This window comes from Ixodes scapularis, unplaced genomic scaffold (genome assembly GCF_016920785.2).
Source record: "Ixodes scapularis isolate PalLabHiFi unplaced genomic scaffold, ASM1692078v2 PGA_scaffold1__304_contigs__length_218370807, whole genome shotgun sequence".
Lineage (NCBI taxonomy): Eukaryota > Metazoa > Arthropoda > Arachnida > Ixodida > Ixodidae > Ixodes > Ixodes scapularis.
In genome coordinates, this window is record NW_024609846.1 from 185,026,373 (window position 1) to 185,049,080 (window position 22,708).

General features: G+C 43.3%; 1 protein-coding gene across 1 annotated transcript; it reads left to right on the forward strand.

The window, feature by feature from the left end:
- The first annotated feature begins 19,639 nt into the window (after positions 1–19,639).
- Positions 19,640–22,397, forward strand: LOC115315072. Its single transcript, XM_040211693.2, has 9 exons — positions 19,640–19,812; positions 19,985–20,348; positions 20,650–20,823; positions 20,910–20,985; positions 21,087–21,197; positions 21,286–21,534; positions 21,592–21,763; positions 21,956–22,104; positions 22,195–22,397. Exons 1-9 carry the CDS (start codon positions 19,640–19,642, stop codon positions 22,374–22,376), a joined length of 1,650 nt encoding a protein of 549 aa, XP_040067627.2. The 3' UTR covers positions 22,377–22,397.
- Positions 22,398–22,708: the final 311 nt, after the last annotated feature.

Here is a 22,708-nt window from a genome sequence, read left to right on the forward strand (position 1 = left end):
AAAGACAAAAAGAAGCGTTTACTTTGAAAACTTACAAGCTCCCTACGATAGACATACAAACAACGACATTTCTTCTACATTGCCGCGACCAGAAAAAACGAACAAAATATTCCGAAGAGCGAATTTAAACGATCGCCTCGCCAGTGCCGGTTCGCTCACGGCTCTCCCGACCTGTTGCTCTCTCAACGATGTCGCATCAGCGACCCGCGGTCCCGGTTGTGTTATGTTGCAGCGGTTCTTTGCCGTGGAAGGCCAAAAAGCCTAACTAAAATTTTGGGAAATGAGAGCTCATCTCGGCTATAAAAAGCGCAAGAAAGCCTCACATCTTTTCCATTCTTTTTTGTTGTGCTGCCTTATTCTTTTTTGTATTTATTTTCCGACGTCAATGAATGAACAAGGTAAAACATATATGACAAAAATAAAGAGACAAACCAAGCAAGAAAGCGTAAATGGAGGTTGCAAAAAGAAAGAGCTGCAAGAAACCCCAAACCGGAAAAAAGAACCGGAATCCAAGCGGCGGAATCGGAAAAGCAAAACACACACGCTCGCGCATGCACATATACAAACACACGCACACACACCCTCTCAGGACACACCCGTAAGCGGCACCTCGAGTATGCTCCACTCGCTGCTCACCCGTCCCCCCATCCACCGTCTCCATCGATTTTCCTGAAATTTCCTATTTTCCAGTCGAGAGCTCATTTCACGTAATTACGCAGACCTGGCGCACGCACCGCGAGTGTATCCGCCCTAACCCCCGCTGCTGCAGCTCCGAAATGAAAACGTTCCCGGGGAAAGAGCTCGCACACAGAGGAATCAACGGCAAGAGAGCTTCCCACTGAGAGAGAGAATCGGGAAGTGGAAAGGAGGGACAGTATGTGGAAGGTTGAGAGGAAAGGAAAGGGAAATGGGGAAATTTAACGAACAGGACCGTCTGCTTCTCGTCGTGCCCTCCGGGCCACTCGTTTACGACGTAGACAAATTCGTTTTTATGGCTCAGCCGGTTCCGATTAGTTTGGCTTCAACCGCTTCTCAGAAGAGACGCTCTTCTTACCTTGTGTATTATTAATTCTCCTTCCTATGTACGGTTTAACTAATATTTCCTCTCTCTTTTTTTACTTTTGAGGGTTGAAAGGTTCATTGCTGGCGATTTTTTTTTTCTGTGGGACGTGGCTCTCTTACAATGTCCATCAATTATACGAGTCATCGATTATCTTTTCCCTTTTCAAAGTACCGTCACTTTTTGCTTATTTTTCATCTTTATTTTATCTTTTTATTTTAAGGGGGAAAGGGGGGGGGAGAGACTCATGTCTGGACATTTGGGTGCAATTGAATCAGGTTTCGTGGGAGGATTATGCGATCAAGGTTTTCTCGCGCCAGATTGCACCGTGAAGGGAATCCTTGGGAGCGGGGGGAAGGGGCTAACCTCGAGTGAGGTGATTAAGATGTCGGAAAAGGAAAAGATAATATTATTTGGAATTATGTCTTCAATGGCCCTGAAGAACCTGACGAGGGGATCAACTCGATCTTTCCTCAAAAATATTCGGAGGAGTACTCCGACAAAGAAATTTTTTAGTTAAAAAAAAATATATCGAGAAATGTATATTTATGGTATGTTTAACAAAAAAGAAAAAAATACGTGGCTTAAGAAAATTCAGACCGACAGTACATTTTTTTATAAATTATAAATATCACTGCAGTTACAAAGAGGCACCTATAAAATAAAGTTGAGAAGGAGTATCCATAATAACCCTGAGACGAAGGAAAAATAAAAAATCGGACAGTACAACGAAGTCTCTAACACAGCTTGAAAATTTATTTAACAACCATCGTCTTATATACACCCGTCACCGACCTCCAAAACAGTTCAAAAGACCTCCTCGCCCACTTCATAGAGTACCCTCACCCTCAACATAAACCGACAAACGCACACAAAACAACCACGCCCAAAACACAAAGGGACACCAACTCGAAAAGGGAAAGCAGGAACTTCCGCAATTGACAAGGTCAGACCGAACCAAACATCACTTATAAACTCTTTTGTTCCCCTATAAAAACACAAACAAAATTGCAAAAAAAAAAAAAAAAAAAAAGCACTTAAAGGAAGAGAAGAATCCGATCCACGAAAGCAGCGACCCAACACTTAACAAAAAAAAAAAAAAAAAAACAATTATAAACCTAGAAACTTTTTTGTTCCCTTATCAAGAGATAATGAAGGATGGCTGATACAGTTTCCGAAGCTTAAAATACGTACAGTTTCCTTTAACACTCTCGTATGGCTATTTTTTTCTCTATGTACGACTTCTGTACCCTCCCACTCTGGTACACAGTTGTTACACTCGCCAACATGTTTAGCAATTTCAGAGTTTGGTGCATTATTTTGAACTGCCCTTTTATGCTCTAATATACGATCATTTATACATCGACCAGTCTGTCCCACGTAGGAGAACCCACACCGCAAAGGAATATTATAAACAACCTCTTCTTGACAAGGCACCGCTGGATCCCGGTGTTTTTTCGTACATCCCAGACCCGTCCCTGAAAAAGGCGTCAACCTTTCGAGCTTGTTCTGCGCTTTAAATACAACGTTAACGCCAAACTTTGACGCCACAGACCTGACATTGTGTGAGATGGCATGATGAAAGGGAACAGACACCCTATTTTTTAACACTGTTTTCTCCGGGGGGGCAAAGACGGATTATGGATACCATTCACCAGCTCGCCTGTGTTTTTTACCTTTCTTCACTGAGAAGGAGTTGCCCTTAAATAAGTTTTCGGAGGTATTGAAGAAGATGTCTATTAAATTGGTTTTTCAATCAAGGAGGCCCATGAATTAGTCCGAGTTTATTGAAACCTCTAAAGTAGCTTCTGACTTAAACATCAAAGTGATAATAGATCTGTGTTTCGAAGAAAGATGCCTATGAAGTCTTCACAGCCGTCTGAAACTTCTGAAGACACCCGCAGCAGTAAAAAACCTAACTTTCTCTTTGAGTCTCAAACATTCAAGTTGATTCTAATTCGCTAACAAGAGACTTTTTCACTTGAACATTAAGTATTCTATGTGCAATGCAATTTAATATTGCCTATATTAAGAGCAACGTCTTTTTCTAGTGTCGTTTTTAGTTTTTGTTGTTTTCCTGTTTTACTCGGAACGTTTACATATATTTCCTCCGGGATCCGGCCAACTCGTCCAAAGCCAACTGGTCGATGGCCAACTTATCAACGGTAGACTCGTTGAATAGGCCAATTCGTAATAGGGTAATTCGTACAGAGGCAACTAGTCGAAATTGGCAGTCTGTCGAAGGGTGATTCGTCGAGTGGGTTGAATGAAGATTCGAGGTAAAATTTAGTGGTTTCTTCCCTTTTGATCGATATTTTTATCTCTGTCTGGAATAAGCGCAGAGCCCTGGTTAGGTTACAAGACTGAGGAAAAAGAATAACGAGAGGGCGAAGACATAAAAGATCCTCGAGACAAGCTGAAAAGTCTCATCTCGGGATCGCCCTTTTGTAAATTTTGTTTTTTACCTTTCGTAACGAGCAGCCGCAGAATGTCGCCGCGAAGCGGCGTGAACGGGCGGGCCCGGTAGGTTATTACGCGCCCCAGTGATACACGCACGACGTAATTCCCGTCCTCCACTGCAGTGGCGCAGCCACGGGGGAGGCTTATGTAGCTTTGCCCCCCTTCCACCTCACCCCCTCCAAAATTCAGCCGACTTTTTATTATACACACGCATTTTGAGCTCCCTCCTACTCTCCGCATTCGAAGTCATGGACATCCCAACCACCTCAGCCCCCCCCCCCCCCCCCCCCCAAAAAAAAAAAAAATAAAAGGCCGAGGAAACTTAAGCTCTCCTTATGAGTTGTGAATGCAAAAGCATGAATTTCGTTCTTCCGCTCATTTAGTTCGTCGGCGGCGTACAGACGTGGACGGCCCTTTTTCGCTACTGCCGAGCTAGCGGCCGACGGCCGAGGGCGCGCTCTCATGAAGTGGCCGTGCCGCGCTGAAGTCGGCCGTACAGCCTCTCCGGAGTTTGCACGTGCGGGCTCTGCCATCTCGGCCACCACCGCTCCTCTTACCGGTGGCTGAGCCGTTGCGTGCGCTGCGTCGCCGTGGAGGGAGTCTCTCAGGTGGCGTGTTTCGGAACTACGCCGCACGAGAACCAATAAGAGCCTCGTTCCTTGATGACGCGCGCCACCCAATGGGACTCTCCATCAGGTTTCTGCTACAGATGACATTTGGAAAGGGGAAGGTGCCGTAAGGCGCGGCGTCAAAACTGGTAACGACGGTTCGCTGATTAAAACATCTTCTGCTTTCTCATTAAAGGCAAATTCTGGATACGTCATTGGTCTACTGCACCGGGAAAGCGGCGAAAGTCGCAAGTTGTTATCTTTTACCTGAGAGATAATACTGGAGGTCAGTTACCGTGCTGCGATTTTAAGTATTTGATTTAACATTTCACGAAAAAAGAGCATATATTCTGGCCTTTAGAAAGCAGCGACCAGTTAGACTCTGCGACGAGTCTTCCTTTTTCAAATTGCCCTATTCAACAAATGGGCTGCCGACGAGGTGGCCGTCGACGAGTTGGCCCTCGAGGAGTTGGCCTACGCCATATTCCTTCTACTATTTTTTCGGGCTCTTTTCCGAACTGGAAGATTAATCAATCAACCTAACTGACGTATATGTTGTTTGCCCTTCAAATTACCCACATAGCTTTTTTTTTACTGGTCAATTTATTTTTGGCAGACATAAATACATTTCATCCATTTTTTTTTTGTGTATTCCGAGTTATGTGGTTGATTCTTTCTCATTTTTTGTTGAATGCTTCTACCAAAAGTATTTGCGTCTACTTTTATATCGTGTTTTTTTTTTTCTTTCACAAAATAATCTTTTTTTAGTTAAATGTGGTCCTACTACTCCCAACGTGTTCTTCGCGTGATAATGTTGAGGTGACCGTAACATCTCGGGTATGGCATTTACAATTTCAAAAATTTTTCCGTAAGTATATATTCTTTTTTTTACTAAGGGCCGATTGGGAAGTCAGGATAACTTTATGTGTGAGGTGCGCCTACGAAGAACGTTTCCACATAAGTCCAGCGGAAGCATCAGCATCAAACTCGTTCTGGCTGTGTTTTCTAGTCACTATGTACACCCTGACGCAGTAATTTCATATGAGATGGTTTATGTTTAAGGTTTGTGTCAGGTATTCACCATATTGAGGTCAAAAGCACCTTCTGCTGCGTACTTGAGTGAATTAACTTTAACTTTTTTTTACTTGAAATTACACCTACTTTTCTTGTGGATTAAATTCTTTGGGCACCAAAGTAATCTAATAAAAATTCATTATTTGAGGAACTATCGCAATTATTTTTCTTTGGAGAGTTACGCTGCGTCAATGGTGTTGATTTAATATAATTTTTTAACACTTATATGTCTCTGTCAAATTATTTTCTCTCCTTCGAGGGTTCATATAACCGCATTTTGCATTGGTCGCTAATTGTTCCCGGATTTCACCCTCATGCCTAACGGTACGATACGGGAGCTGAGCTGAGAGTATGATACAAATCAGTTGTTTTTTATAATGCAATATCACCAAGATAATTACCACTTTTGTTATTTCAGTTCAAATTAAAATTGTAACAGGCATTGAAAGAACCCAATAAAGGCCGAAGCTTTAGTATATTTTGAAAAGGCCTACCGATGTCTTGATAACATATTCAATGTGCATATCACAATCATATCATTTTTATTATTTTTTCTTCATACCCGCCATCTAGCTTTATATTGTGCATTGAATGTTGTTTTATTGCTTTCCGGAACATGACAAATCCTTCGCTGTTGCTCTCTGTGTAGAATAATTACCCTATTGAAAATTCCATCAAGCTACGTAATTTGGGACACTGACTGCCAGTCAGCAGCGTTGGTAGAACGTGATGGGCCATCAGACGTCATCTGATGGTCCATCAGATGACGTCTGACTGCCAGTGCCAAGGAAATTTCATCAACAAGGGCAGCATTTATATAAGAGTAAAGCTATACGCACTCATAAATATTGCCAAATGCCTCAATAAAACAAAAGGTTCGAAAAAAAAAAAAAAAAACCAAAAGCAGCACCACCGCGCATCGAACCCGCGACCACATGTGTACAAATCGGACACCTACACCGCTATGCTACGCCACCGCTAGAGAAACTCGATTTGACTATTCGTTTTACACGAAATGCTTTGGCTGCGAATGCAGTTAAGCCGTCCGCATGTTCTGCAAAGCACTCGTACATCACTCGCCGTACTTCAGTTCTACTCACCTACCATGTAGAGTACTTTCGCGTCGTAGAACGATCCTTTTGTTAGCGCATCACCGGCCCAGTAGACCTGGTACACCCTTTCGTCTTCAACTACACCGCTAAAGTCCCTTACATCGTCGGAACTCACAACAGGCTGGGTCTTGTCGAGTAGAAATTCTACTAAAACATAAGACATTGTAGAGCCCGGGCAGGATCGACAGGTTGGAGCGAGCGGGCAAACAAAACGAGTCGAGAGCGATCGTTCATGAAAGCTCGGCGAAGCCTCTATGGGCGAAGCGAAGTGCGAAGTGTCGTGTTCGGCACTTCGGCGGGCTTCTGATCAAGGTTGTCGGTCGGTTGCGTGTCACATCTCTAACGTCAGCGGTTTTATGGGCTCACGTCCCGAAATCGTTTTCTCGTGCATCGATTACTTTTCGTATTCATAGATTTGACGAAATAGTGGTATCCGAACGAACTTTACGTCCTTTGGCCGTACGTCTGTCTGCACGTCAAAGCTTTCTGACGTACAGTCAGAGACAATCGATGTACAGTCAGAATCACCACCAAGACATCCTGATGGCATTTCGCGGCGGCCGACTGCCACCAGGAAACCATCAGAAAGCCGACAAGCAGGGTCTGACTGGAGTTTGACTGTCGGTCAGAGTAACTTGCTGGCCAATCAGACATGCTTGACGTACAGTCAGGCACAGTCAGCGGTCCACTAGAAAACATTGACTGCCAAACAGGGTTACATTGATGGATTTTTCCTTCGGGTATCTTTGCAATAACTATGTTTACGTTGTTAAACTGAGGAGGGGGCACAAACACTGTCAGGCACCAAGCAGTGTTATTTTCCTTCTTTGTAGATAACATCGAAAACACAAACAAACAAGCAAATAAAAAAACACATATAATTGATCTATACTCGAGTAGTTTATCATATTGTAAAACAAAGCAAAAATAACGCGCCGTAATATACAATAGAAAACTTATTTGAAAAGAACAAAGAAAAGCGCTATCTGCTCAAGGAACGCTTTGGAATCTCGGGAGAGACCCTCATATTTACTTCGACTCTTTTGAATTGAATCTTGCGGTGGCTCTGAATTTAAAGCAAGAAGCGTTCTGTATTAAAAATTAGCAATGAATATGGAGAAGAAGACGGACAACAATGACTTCCAATGAAAGTCATTGTTGTCCGTCCCGTCTCTGTGTTTCTTCCTCATGTTTGTTAGTGCTGCGAACAGGCTTGTTTTTATTCTTACGTACAGTTAAGGGGATGCAGTTTGAAATTGCGACACGAAGCGTGTCGCACTTCTGTTTTATTACACTTACTCTACTTCTTGGATTTCGATTATCACGCAGTTTTGAAGTTACGGATGTCGGCGAGCAACTGCTTACAGTGAATACAAACAAGATGTTAATCAATTCATGCATTCTTTGTGTTTTGTGTCCATAAAGTGTTTGGCTTTCAAGGGTATTTGCGCACTACAATTTAAAAAAAAAAAATTGGAGCAGAAGCTGTCGCTTCACGACCCAGAGATCTCAGGCTCAATTCCTATGCACCTCTGCCCGTTGCACAGGTGCGCACGTTCGCACCCGGACTCTTCAACGTGCAACGAGTAGTAGTGCTTACACGACCGCACCCGTTGCACAGGTGCGGTCGTGTAATCACAACTCCTCGTTGCACGTTAAAGAGCCCAGGATAATAGCAGTCCTTCGTATACTAGTTAAATCGTTCATCTAGAGCGAAAACACTATAAGTCATTTTGAAGGCTTTTTCCGCTGTCTAGACGTCTATAAAACAAATTCGGTTTACGACTTGCACGGCACACCTGAAACCGTTACAAACCTGTTACCGAACGCTTCACCAAACGCAAAACACCGCTTGTATTTTGACTTAAAAAAAATAACCATGCGTGAGATGAGACTTATGTCCCATTACACGACGAAGAACAAAAGGTTTCGTAAATATCTGCACAAAGCATGCAGAGGAACTGATCCTGTGAAGAAATCTGCACTAAAAATAGCCGCTTAGCCATTTAAATTGAAACAACAAATTTTGGCAGAAACATTGTGGTTTATTGTTGTATACATAATTGGATTTTTGTACTGTTAAATAATGATTATAAATCACCTTTGAATGATATTAATGCCAGTATGACTCCAGTTCACTTTTAATCACCGCGGATATTTTTTGAAAAAAATGACAGGAGAACGCTTAAGCTTCGCCTTTAAGAGTGGAACGCTGTAGCTAAATATATAAACCCCTGCTCTTACTCAAGCCGTGCAAGCGTGTCTGTGGGATCTAGTCGGCAGCCTGTCTTGCTCGCAATCCAAGGGTCGTAGGCTCCTCCGCCTTAAATTCTTAACTTTCTTTATGGCAAATGAATTTCTTTGGTACAAGTAATGAACTTTAATTCGCATTATATTTCATGTTTAATCAATTTCCTTCCACGCGTGACGACACGTTTCACGTGAACGATGTGTGTTGTTTGAAATTAAAGTGCGTGGTCATGTGGCTGTGACGTCATGATCCTATCGACCAGTCAGGGTTTTGTCGTCACAACGCCTGCGCCGGCCATTCTGTGACACGATATCGCCCTACCCAGAAGCACCCAAAGTGATCAAAGCCTGTGCACCAGAATCGTGACGTCATCATGGAGAGATCGAGCGCAGACACGGACTGGAAACGAGTGCTGCGTCAGGGTTCACCTGGACATCGCGTCCAATCGAAGGGCGCTCAGCGTCGGGCTCGTGCCTAATTGTTATGTTAGCGCCATGATGATGAGGTTCCTTAAAGGCGGAGGAAGTTGTTCACAAGGATCGAACATTCTGGGTTGTGTTGTCCCAGCTCGACGTGAAACACGTGCGCACATGACACATTTCCTCCACACGTGATTGAGCTGGGTAGACTCGAGAGATGAGAACGCGCCTCTTTGCTCGACTTTCAAAAACGCTGTTGCCATGAACTGTACTTTTTTTATGGCTGAACAGGAATTTCTGCGTGTCACTGCCAACATCCTGTTAAACATTTACACACTCCCACGTCATTCGCGACTGCATGAAAGTCGGATAACTGAACTTTTGCGGTGACACATACCAAACGCTGAACAATGTATCGAGAATAACTTTGTAGTCACAATAATTTAATCAAAAGCTAGACTAAGAGATAGTTGATGCCAGAAGCAGGATTTTATCATGAATGTTAAAATACAAAGGGTTGCAGATACGTTTCTAAAAATTCAACCCTAAAAAGTTTCTTTCTGGGTTCAAGCTTAAGTTCACCCTCAAGTTTAGAACTGCAAGGTAACCTCAGATATTTTATAATGTCTTTTATTACTGATTTTGAATAACAGATGCAATAAATTAAATAAACATGCGTTAGGGTGAATATTTTTTTGTTTCTCCGTGCAGTCGACACGATCTTCATTGAAAGTTATCTGGGGAATATATTATCCTCCATTGACTATACCCAGTTTATTGCGCGAAAATCTCGATAAAAATGTAACTTCCGTGACTTTATCTCCCCTCAACGATTCAATAAAATTAAGAAAACTACGCCCGCATATTCACGGACAGGTATCGAAGGTTTAACCTAACCTGTAACAAAATTTGAACTAAACTTCACTGCATCAAATCAAGATCGCACTACTACGAAACTCCCCTTATCACCAAGAATACATTCAACGAACTCTTGTGACCTTCGTCTCGCGATTCACGGTGCTAACCGAGGATTGATCACCTTGGTTTACAAACAACTTGAAACGCCACCTGAACAAAAATAAAATAATATTTTGAAGGTAAAACAATTAACGTGCTTGCTATCTTGAAAATCAGTTTGAAAGAATGCAAACAAATAAAAGGAAACCAACAAGACATTTATTCTGACCATACCCCGTATCATTTTTAGTCCACAAAAACGTTTTGCCGGAGATAAGTCCCAAAACAAAAAGAAACATTCCAACAGTTTTGAATTATCAAAATAAAAACATAAAAGACTTAAAAACTGCTAACTTGCTGAACACATTTTTTTTCCGAGCGTTCTCATCCTTGAAGTTAATCCACTACCGCTGTACAACATTTCTAGCTGGGATCTCGTTATGCGCCCTATCCCGTTAGAAGAAAATGGCGCATTCTATATAATGGAAAACTATTTTTTCAGCAGTTCACCTGGTGACGATGCTATATCTGCGAAATTCTTGAAAGGAACTAAGTGATTCCGCATCAAAATTTTTTACTAAGCTGTTTCAGCAATCTCTAAATTTGGGATGTCTCTCACCTGATTGGTGTTTCGTTCAAGGGTGCCTATCTTTAAAACAGGCGCCGCTCAAAACCACCCTTCGAATTATCGTCCCATCTCGCTTGCCAGTCTGCCATGGAGAATCGCGGTACATCTTTTGTATACACATATCTTATCTCATCTAGACTCTTGTAATTTGTTGTTTGCTAGCCAGCATGGCTTCAGAAAAGGTCAGTCATGCACTAGTCAGCTGTTCGAATTTAGTTCAGACCTTTACTTCAATACTAATATAGCCAAAAAAAAATTGATGTCATTTTTATAGACTTTGCAAAAGCAGTTGACACCACTCCACATTATCGCCTTCTTAAACTCTACGACTTCAAATAGACTCTTGCGTTATAAGTGGAATATCAAGTTTTCTTCTAAATCGAATGTACCGACAAAATCAACCAGTCATAATAGTTCCCGAAACCTGTTGCATCCGGTGACTCCCAGGGTAATATCCTTGGGTATTTATTATTTCAAATAAACGTAAATGATATCGCTTCATCTATAAAATTTACCACTCGGTTTTTTTGTCGATTATTGCGTAACTTAGAAGGAAAATTATTCCAGAGAACAATCAGGTTATTCTTCAAGATGATCTACATTTTATATCTGCATGGTGCTATCTGTGACAAATGAACATAAACAACAGCAAATGAAAAACCATTTGCGTAACAAAATTCTGCATCAGAACACATACACAGTAGTTCTTTCAAAAGAAGTGGAATATTATCATCCTACAAGTACTTAGGCATCCTAACTACAGATACACTATCAACGAACGAACACATTGAATACATGATCAATAGTGCACTGAAACAGTTGGCTCCTTAAGACAAGACTTATGCCTGCTCCTCTTGAGACAAAACGTCTTGCACACCTGACACTCATCATACCAAAGTTCGAGCACGCAGGCATTATTTGGAACCCACAAAACAATTACCTAATCTCGAGACTCAAATCCGTCCAGAACAAAGCAGCCCGATTCATATCGAAATATGCAAGGGCTACTCATCCCAACTTTGTGTTTCCGCCTTGAAAAAAAAAAACAAAAAAACTAACTTTAACATTTCTAATTAGAAAAAAAGACGACAAATATCAACTTTTTTATGAAACATATAATACCTAATTTTACATTAACTTTCTTTATTGCCGACCCGCCAACTTTGCATTATCTATTCTAGACTGACCCAATCTTGCAAATTAGAGCCATTTCATTGCCGCACTAAAACCTTCGTTTTTGCTTTCATTGTACTTTGCATCACTGACTGGAATAGATTACCCGACCATATTGTAATTGATGGAAATCCCATCTTATTGAAAGAAAAGTACATAGGGTTATATAACTGCTGACATCAAATGTAAATGTATATTTTCTTATATGTTCGAATTACCGTATGTGTATAACCAGTAATTCCTGTTTAAATAATAGTTATATGAATATTACCTATAGCGTTGAATCCCACCATGTATTTCATCCTTCAGGTGCCCATGAGGAGAATAAAATTAAATAAAATGAAAGTAATAAATTTTGTTAATTACGAGACAGTAATTGAATATACCTGAGCAGTTCCGAATTCCTGTCGGCTGGAAATTATTCGAGTAGAAAATTGGCTTCGGATAGGGAAGCTTGCATATATTGATTTTCCTAAACTTGCAGTCTCGTATTTTTTTGTTATTGTCATCTAGGAAGTGCAAGCTTCTCAAATATACATGCACGAGTTCGTACGTTTTGAAGTTATGCTCTACTTAAAGCCCAGCTGCAACGCGGTGAAGCGACATGATTGTGAAAACGAAACTACACAGAATGTAAAAGCGCGGGAAATCTGGTGAATGACTTCCAAACTTTAACCCGAATTAAGTGCAAAAATAAAAACTAAACAAAAGCAAACCCATCATCTCAGAAAGACGTCGTGTGTGTTAAGAGGGTGAGTGTATATATCCGTTTTTGTTATTTTTGTTTTGTCTCGAAATGAAGGAATACACAGATTCGTTCTCATGGTTATCCTGGATGTATTGAACGTGCGCCTAAAAAAAAAAAAAAAAGGTTTCTTAAACCTTGTTCTTTTTCTTTTGAGGAATCATATTTATTTCTAGTCATGGCTGTAAATGACTGTAGTGTCTTTGAAGGATTCAAATAACCTTGATAACGTTCACTTCAATGTCAGAGTTTTTGTAAAGCAAAGTTTCCCTATTGAAAATTCCATCAAGCTACGTAATTTGGGACACTGACTGCCAGTCAGCAGCCTTGGTGGAACGTGGTGGATCATCAGACGTCATCTGATGGTCCATCAGATGACGTCTGACTGCTACTGCCAAGGGAATTTCATCATCAAGGGCAGCATTTATATAAGAGTAAAGCTATACGCACTCATAAATATCGCCAAATGCCTCGATAAAACAAAATGTTCGAGAAAAAGAAAAAAAAAAAAGCAGGACCACCGCGGATCGAACCCGCGACCGCTTGCGAACAAATCGGACACCTTAACCGCTATGCTACGCCACCGCTACAGAAATTCGATTTGACTATTCGTGTTATACGAGATGCTTCGGCTGCAAATGCAGTTAAGCCGTCAGCATGTTATGCGAAGCACTCGTACATCACTCGCCGTACTTCAGTTCTACTCACCTGCCATGTAGAGTACTTTCGCGTCGTAGAATGATCCTTTTGTTCGCGCGTCATCGGCCCAGTAGACCTGGTACACCTTGTCGTCTTCAACTACACCGCTAAAGTCCCTTACATCGTCGGAACTCACAACAGGCTGGGTCTTGTCGAGTAGAAATTCTACTAAAACATAAGACATTGTAGAGCCCGGGCAGGATCGACAGGTTGGAGCAAGCGGGCAAACAAAACGAGTCGAGAGCGATCGTTCATGAAAGCTCGGTGAAGCCTCTTTGGGCGAAGCGAAGTGCCAAGTGTCGTGTTCGACGCTTCGGCGGCTTCGGCGGGCTTCTGATCAAGGCTGTCGGTCGGTTGCGTGTCACATCTCTAACGTCAGCGGTTTTATGGGCTCACGTCCCGAAATCGTTTTCTCGTGCATAGATTACTTTTCGTATTCATAGATTTGACGAAATAGTGGTATCCGAACGAACTTTACGTCCTTTGACCGTACTTCTGTCTGCACGTCAGAGCTTTCTGACGTGCAGTCAGAGATAATCGATGTACAGTCAGAATCACCACCAGGACATCCTGATGGCATTTCACGGCGGCCGACTGCCACCAGGAAACCATCGGAAAGCCGACAAGCGGGGTCTGACTGGAGTTTGACTGTCGGTCAGAGTAACTTGTTGTCCAATAAGACATGCTTGACGTACAGTCAGGCACAGTCAGCGTTCCACTAGAAAACACTGACTGCCAAACAGCGTTACATTGATGGATTTTTCCTTCGGGTTCAAGTGGTCTATGAAACACTTTGTAGTGAGTAACCTACAAACGTTGGCTTCGGAGGTCGAGTGACCATTGCTAAGCATCTGAAATTCGGTGTCGTAATCTAGATTATATGAACGCGCTCGTTCAGTTCAGGCCACCACACTAGTTCTTTTTTTGAAGCTGCCCAGCACTCGAAATGTGCTGCGGAAGAGCCGTGTGTTTTTTCGGTAGCCTCAAATTAGTGTCTGTGCAAAAGTGGTTCCCAAAATTTTAAAAGGTTATGCTAACCTTTCTGCTACGTTTTGTTAACTTGTCACGTATTCATAACTGTATTTTAACCAGACACATGTAAACAACTGCACCAAGCTTGTATAACACGCAATAATTTTACTTATATAGTTGATCCGGCAGTACTTGTACCGACGAATGCCAAACCGCCGTCGAGCCGATGCAGGTGCGAACAACACGCGTCTCACCAGTAATACACCTAATCATCTAATAACCCATGTGCAGTCACTCTATGCACCAAATCATGTTTACAGACAAACCGGAGTGCCCCTAGCGGTCGCTACCGGCGCCCCGCATGCGCGGTGGACGGTGGGCAAGAAGCTCGCCGTCGTCCATAAACAAACTGTTGAATTGCGTTGTTATCGGCGTCGGTGTCAGTCCCCGTGCTCTTTTTCGCGTTGGAATTGTTGATTCTACGTCCACCTAACAATGTCTGACTACTTGAGCGGCTTCCGCAAAATTAACGAGGCTCGATCGTTACACAGCGAAACTTCGCGTGAATAATCTGACGTATGGCGATTCATTTCACGTGGACGCCGCAGAATGGGCGCTAAAGCCTGACTTCCGCGATGAAATTCTGCTCGCTATTTTCAGTCGCGACGTCGCTCGGGCTGCAAAAAGCGTGGACCGTAACTTAGATGGTGGACGTCGATAGTGAAAACCGCAAGTAGAATCGGACATTACAAATCGGTGATGGTCACTGGTAACAATGATCAACATCTTGTATCTACTGTTTACACTGAGCCTACTTACCCCAAACAATCTTCAAAAGTGTTTTGAGGCGTGAACTTATTGCAATTACAGGGTCAACGTTTGGTTTACGGGCTGCAGTCATTTAAACGGGCTGACGAAAAAAAACAGAGAAGTTCGAAAGAGCAGATGACAGTTCGAACTATGCGCAATGGAGTGCGGGCAAGAAGCACCGCGTCCCGCGTCAACAAACCATTGGAATGTCTCGTTGTCGGCGTCTGTGTGAGTCTGCGTACTCTTTTTCGCGTTGGAATTGTTGATTCTACGTCCTCATAGCACTGTCTTACCACTTTAATCGCCTCCCTAGCAAAAAAAAATGGTTTGAAATTAGTCCGGAAAGTGAAATCCGGACTAAAATCATACCGGAGTCACACCGGAAAGGCGGCTTCCGGTTCGCACAAACCGTGAATTTTCATATCCGGTTCAAAGTCAAATCAGAGGAATTCCGGAGAGGCAAATTCCGGTTCGCTCATACCATAATTTTCCTAATCCGGTTCAAAGTTAATTTGAAGGAATTCCGGACAGGCAAATCCCGGTTCGCTCAAGCCGTGAATTTTATAATTCGGTTCAAAGTCAAATTGGAGGAATTCCGGAGAGACAGATTACGGTACGCACAAACCGTGATTTTCCTAATCCGCTTCAGGGCCAAATTGGAGGAATTCCAGACAGACAAATTCCGGTTCACACAAACCTGATTTTCCTAATTGGTTCGCAGAAACTGTGATTTTTGGAATCCGGTTAAAAGTATGATTGAAGGAATTCTAGTCACACAATATGCGGTTCGAACAAACCATTCCTTGCCAAATTCGGTTAAAAGGCAAATTGGAGAAAGCCTAGACTGAAAATATCCGCTTTGCACAAACCATACTTTGCCATACCTTGTTCATAAGAAAATTGGATCAGCCGCCTGATGCCGAAGACTTTCATGCGTATGGTTCAAATATCAAGTTGCAAACAATCCATTCCGATATGGTACCGGCTGCGTCGATCAGAGCTCAGACCGCAGAAGAGAGCGAGCTAATACGCGGCGCCAAAAAGGGGACATCAAGGCGATGTTTGCGCAAGTCATCGCCATCTAATTCCATCTAGCTTTTTCTGTGCACTCGGTAATACCTGTTCATTATTATGCTTAAACTACGTTTGGTTATTTTTGAATTATTTTTTTTTAAATTGCTTGATAACTGTCAAATAACCTCTTTCACGTAATTTTTTCCACATTACAGCAAACAAAAACAAGAACTAATTTGATGCCACAGCTAGATGTACACACAATCGGAAAGTGCCATTTTAGTATCTTTAAAAGCTTTCCTGCGGTCTCCTTGTTTATGCCTGCATGTTCGACATTCTATTATGGTGCACATGCAGACAATTTCAAGGGCTTTCATCAATATAGGTACGCAAAGCAGGGACTCGAACCGTAACCGTAACCGAAACTGAAAACCATTTAGGAATGAAAATTTTCATTAACCATAATCAGAACAGAATTGTTATTTGAATTTAAAAAAAAAAAAAAAAAACATAACCGTAACCGTAACCGTAAAGTATTTACCGGTAACTTGTTTTAACCATTAGCTGAAAAATAAAAAAAAATTGTTTTTCTCAGGTATGACCTGGAGGAGGGATCATGAAATATGATGGCAATTTAACAGAGTTACTTTAAGCGAGTGGTGCATCTGGTAATACATTTCCGTTCAATCTAACATTAGGATTAAGGATACTTAGTTGGAATCAGTGGTCGTGCTTATAATAAAAAAGTCCATTTCTAAACCTGTCACACTCCTTCATCGCTACATGTATCAGTATGTGTCGCCTTCAATGTAATAACTAATAAGTTAGAATTCTCATATGTCCATTCAATTCGGTTCTATCAAAACCATCGATGTTCCTGACATGCAGTAGCCAGTATGAAGAAACGAGGTAAATTAACCGTCGTGGACAGCTGGCGGAAAAGAAAACCTGGTATTCATTTAGTCTGAAACGTGTCGCTAATGGCAATTTTGAGACAACACAGAAAGAAAAAAAATGCGAGAGGTTTGACATTGGCGTTAAGTGTATGTTTCATATTAACGTGTTTTAGAATTTATCGGAACAGAAAACACTCACAAAAATTAAAAGTATTTTGTGAAGTGAAAGCTAATATATCCTTTCATGGCCAGTATTTACATGGAAGTTCAGTGACTGGCCGGCATCGGCTCTGCTATTCAAACTGGCGAGCCCCGTCATGGAAGATCCGTTTACTGACCGGCATCGTTTTATTTTTTTGCCTTTTTCACTATGCAGTCAAGTCATTGAGATTCAGACGAACTGCGGCAATTCATGAATAGCGAATGGAAATGTTTGTGTTGATCAATCCTTCCTAAATGACGGCCGACGCTTGGGTATTTTGTCCCAGCATGGCAAGTCTGACGTTTTTTATCGGCAAAACGTAAGAAAAACAATGCGGTGAAGAAAATTTGCTGCCCAGAGTTTGAGAACATAACCGCCTACGCCACAAAAAATAAATTTTACAACGCCGAGCATTACTTTTTTCAGGAAGCTAGTTTAATTTGATGTACTATACTTAAAGGGGCAGTCAAGCGGTTTTTGGAGAAGCTACTTTTTGGTGCGATGGCGTGAAGGAAGTGTCAGTGAATGAGTATCTTCAGTTTTAGAAGTCAGAACCGCCTATTAATCACGCAGGAATAAAATACGTGCGGACTCTTTTCTGTACTTGCTAGGGCCAATGAAATTATCGTATGTTTGAAAATTTTGGCGGTCTTTGTAAAGTTTCGCTAAAGAAACAATTTTTAGTTCATTTAAATATGTTGTGCATGATGATTTCACAAGACGTAATATATTTCTAGTTTAGAATACGCGATACTGCAATTATCGTTTCACAAACACGGGACTACGTTTTCTTTTTGCCTTCCTCCGCGTGGGGTGAATTTCCCGTTCCCTCGGGATGCACGGAAGCGCGCGTATCATGAACTCTTTCCCTCCGGGTTTTCGGGAAGTGCGTTTGTGTCTGCCCGTCCTCCCGAGGCGAAATTCAACGTCGCGACATCGTTTGACATCACGTACCAGAGGTTACGCTGCGATGCCAAACGTTTGTTTGGTTACGACTTGCCCCAACCGCAAATCGAAGAACGCCCGAAAAGGCCTGCGTTTCGTCGTCCTGCAGAAAGATGAACCTCGGAGAAGCACGTGGTTACGTCGCACCGGCCGCCAAGACGACACACAGAACTTGCCTATGACGCCCCGTTTTTGTCACGACCACTTCGACCAAAGTGAGTTCTTCTGCGCGGAGGACACGGGTCGTTCACAGCTTCGATGGAACGCGATGCCGACGCTTCTTCTTCCAGTCGAGGACGTGATCGAGGCATCTCCGCTGAAGCGCCAGAAAGTCGTGGTAAGTTAGTTTTCTTTTTTTCGCGGCATAGCTTTTGTGGGGAGTTCCGAAAATCTTAGAAGCCACGTGTTCGGAACAAGTTGCAAGACGAATTGCGCGTGCACGCGAAGCTTATGAGCAGGAGCTGTCCACGTAAAGGGATTTATTTGGACAGTGACCGAACACGGACGTACCGATACCCACGAAAAGTGCAATCGATACGTAATGTATAATAATAGATAATCCCAGTGCCAGTAGTGTCGTCAAGATCAGTTATTTCCTGTTTTATGGAGGGTTAGTCTCAATATTTTGGACCCCGGAAGGTCGCAGCGTAATTTTGTTTTCACAAGCAACAGTAATGTCGTTACTGTGCACACTGATCCGTCGGAACCAGATGAAATAGAACAGGAGCGCTTGAGCGTCTTTTCACGGTGGCCTTTGGCGAAATAAGGGTGGGTGGAATATATACGGAGTGCAAGTGCGTCTACTGTTCGCGTATCTCATGCGTTCGTTTACAAACGACATGTGCCCACGTGCTCTTGTTTGCCATCTGAGATCAACCAGTGGCAGCGCGTACCTGGCTGCTTCGTAAACGTGTGTTTCTTGCGTATTCTCTAAATTGCGCGTTGTTTGGCACGTTGTTTATGCGTATTTATGTTTTCCCGGAAGCTGGTACAAACTCTCTCCTACGCGAAAGGCGCAGTTTGGTTCACTTGCACGCCGTATTATGCGCTGCTTTGTTTCTATTCTTTTGGTCCGGATAGTAAATGTTGCGCGTTGAAAAATAGAAGGAAATGATTGGGTTACAAAAATGTGGGAAATGCAAGACTATTTTAATTCAGAAAATTGCCCTCCCCCCTTACATTTACTGCTCGCCAAGCTTGTACTATTGCAAACCAAGCTTGTACCATTGCAAACTGTTACGAGTAATGAAAATCATGTATGCAGAACATATCCCAAGAACTAGGCAGATGATGCATAATACCACTGTGTCACCATGTGATTCAATAAATAAATACTCATCTTTCTTCAAACAACTATTCCGCAGGGCAACGACACTGGTGCCACCAGTCGGGTACTACTACCTTCTAGTAGTCCTGAGCATCAGGACAATGGTGCTGTGGAGCCTGCCACAACAGGTCAAGGTGCTCGTAAGTACTTTCGGAAATCAGCGTGCATATAGAGGTTACAAGTCTGTAATTTCTAATTGTAGCAGGGACAAACGCCCTTGCTGTATAGCAGCTGCACCACCAGTAGCTGCACCACCAGCAGCTGTACCACCAGCGACAGCCATTGCCATGGAGGAGGCAGTTACACCACCAGTAGCTGCACTACCAGCAGCTGCACCACCAGCGACAGCCATTACTGCGGAGGAGGCGGTTCCACTAAGTCCGCTAAGCCCTGGAGCCACCAGCATCTCATCGAGATCCGATCTGACATACTCCCCAACTCGTGAGGAAGATTTTGAGAGGTAACCATAGTTTTGTTTAACCCGAGACTGGGGTATTTCGGAAAAGGGACGAGAAGAAAAGAGGCCACAAGGAGGCGACGTCTCAGCTTAGAACAGCTTACCTCTCTGAGAGGTAAGCTGTTCTTGTTTACATTCCGTTTCGTTTCTAAATATTTTCTTGATTCTGCTGCAGCGATCAATACACACCAGGCCCACCAGAGGGGGAGCGACAGTTCCTCGTGTTTGAGAGCTGCCTGAGGGAGCTGTTCAGCACCTGCCAGGAGTGTTCAACGCCCTGCAACACCACAATCACCCCCCTGGGCACACTGATCAAGGTGAAAAGCATCTGCCCCCTGAATCACGAGCGGATATGGGACAGTCAGCCTCTCATGAACGGGAGGGCAGCTGGAAACATCCTGCTGTCCAGCCACCTGCTGTTCTCTGGATCAAATGTCACAAGCACCTTGAGGATGCTGCGCCACGTGAACGTAGAGGTCTTCAGCGATCAGACCTTCTACACGTATCAGAAGAGCCTCCTGTTCCCTGCAATCGACGAAGTGAGCAATATTTCAAAGGGTCTTAGTTGCTTTCTGTTTTTTTTTCTTCTTAGTGGTGCTTAAATAGGTAGATCTGAAGGCAGAGAAGGGTGAAATCTTAGTTGAAAAATGACTAATGCACTTTAGTTTTGTAAACAAATACTGCAACATAGCCAGGGTTGACTACTAAATATTTATTTACTTGTGTATTTAGGAGGTACTGAAATTACAAATAAGCAAGTTTTATTTTATTGTGCAACACATAACCGTAACTTTGTAAGGTTCACCTGGTTTGAACAGCAACAATCATTTACATTAACAGGTCCACCTGCAAGAACAACAGGATCTGGTCAGACAGCTGGAGGACCAGGATGTTGACATCACCAGCGATGGCAGATTCGACTCTCCTGGGTTCTCTGCCAAGTTCCTGACCTACACTGCACATGTTCAGCAGATCAACAAGATCCTCCACGCCATCCAAGTCCAGCTAGGAGAGGTAAGAAACCTGATCTGAGCGAAAATATAAACACTGCTTTGCTGGTCGCATAACTCGATTAAAATATGCCACACCTCTGCTTGTAGTCGGAGCGAGCCATGGCAAGTGTCAACATGGAGAAGGAGCGCCTCATCAAGCTACTGGAATTCTTTAAGGAGAAACGTACGTGCACTCAGTCAAGGCTCGCAGCTACGCAGCAAATTCAGCAACCTGAGCTCACATTTAGTTTTATTATTGCAACTTTCTGGAATTATATGGTGCAGGTATCCATGTAAAATCTTTGGGCACTGACCGCCACCCTGCCATACGAAAACACATCGAGGTGCACGAACCTGGGACCGCCCACTACTTCGACATTTGGCACATCTCCAAAAGTAAGCAATTTTGACAACTATTGCATTTAACCTACATTTTCAGGGAAATATGCTGCAGGTTGATCTGAGTTATCTCGTCAAATCTTAGGTGTGAAGAAAAAGCTGAACGCAGCACGAAAACGAGCTGGATGTCAACCGCTTGAAGAGTGGACGCAGGCGACCACCAACCACATGTACTGGTCTGCCATGGCTGCGGGAGGCAACAGGGAGCTGCTCGTCGAGATCTGGCTGAGCATGCAGAACCACGTCATCGACAAGCACACTGGTCACGGGGGCAGCTACACGCGGTGTGTGCACAACGAAATTCTCGAAGCCACAAAAATGTGGATGGATCCCAGTAAGTTATTGCCTTCATAGCCTAGTTTGCTTTTCCTAAACCACATTCTTTCTGCAGACTCCCCGGCCTACAGTCACTACAAGCAGATCACTGGGAACAAGCGCCTCCTGAAGGACCTGGCCCAGATGTCCCCCCACGGCCAGACATTCGCCCTGGAATCCTTCCACAGCGTCCTCATTGACTTCGCTCCCAAGTCCCGGGCATTCACTCCAGAAGGCATGCGTGCAAGGTACTATTATGATTAAGCTGCATTAATGTTTAATCAGTTTGCATATAATCGTTTATCACCTGAACCTACTACGACCTGACTTAGACCTTTTCCCCAACGACTAGATATTGGTCTCTCAAAGTACAAGAGAAAAGGTCGAATGACAATTATTATTGCAAACATCATCCCTAATAAAACACCATTTCACTGCAGGACTCGAGTGGCAATCTTGCATTTCAATGAGAACGCTGATCGCTGCCAAGCTGAGACGCAAGAGGGCAAGCCACGCTGGGCGGTGAAAACATCCAAAGCAAGCAAGGGCCACCACACAGCTTGTCCCGTCAAGACAGCACCCACCTACAGTAAGTGTGGCATTCATTTTATGGTCGCTGACTTGCTCGGTCATTTGATAAAGTGAAAAACAAAACAAAAAAAAAAAACTTCAACTCCAGGCTGCGTTCACAAGCTCGTAGAGGAGGTGATCACAATCAATAGTCGATGGCGGTGTCTTGCTACTGCGGCGAAGGCCAGCAAAAACATCTTTCCGGCGCCCATGACTGCGGCCTTTGCCAGGCCTTCAAAGGAGGAGTTAGTGGAAGCACGGAGGTCCCGCTTCGGCCGTACTCTGCAGTAAGGGCACTCTCTAAACTCATGTTTCATTTCCGCAGCCTGAACGAAGTATACCTGCCAGTTAAAATGAGCGTCCTAGTACATCAATGACTCTACTTTCACAGGACACCCTGAACATCGCCATGCCCTCCATGCAGCCTGCCATCTCATCCTCAAAGCCAGTGGTAAGTGTGGCTGCAACGAAGCGATAACCGGTTTATAAATACGCAACCTTTTCTCTACAGAAATGCCCCGGGCAGTACAAAGTCCACTCAATCGTCCCGCAGTCTCGTCATGAAAACCAGCAGTAAGTGTGGCCGCTGCACGATGCTAGCAGTTCTGTAACTACGCAACCTT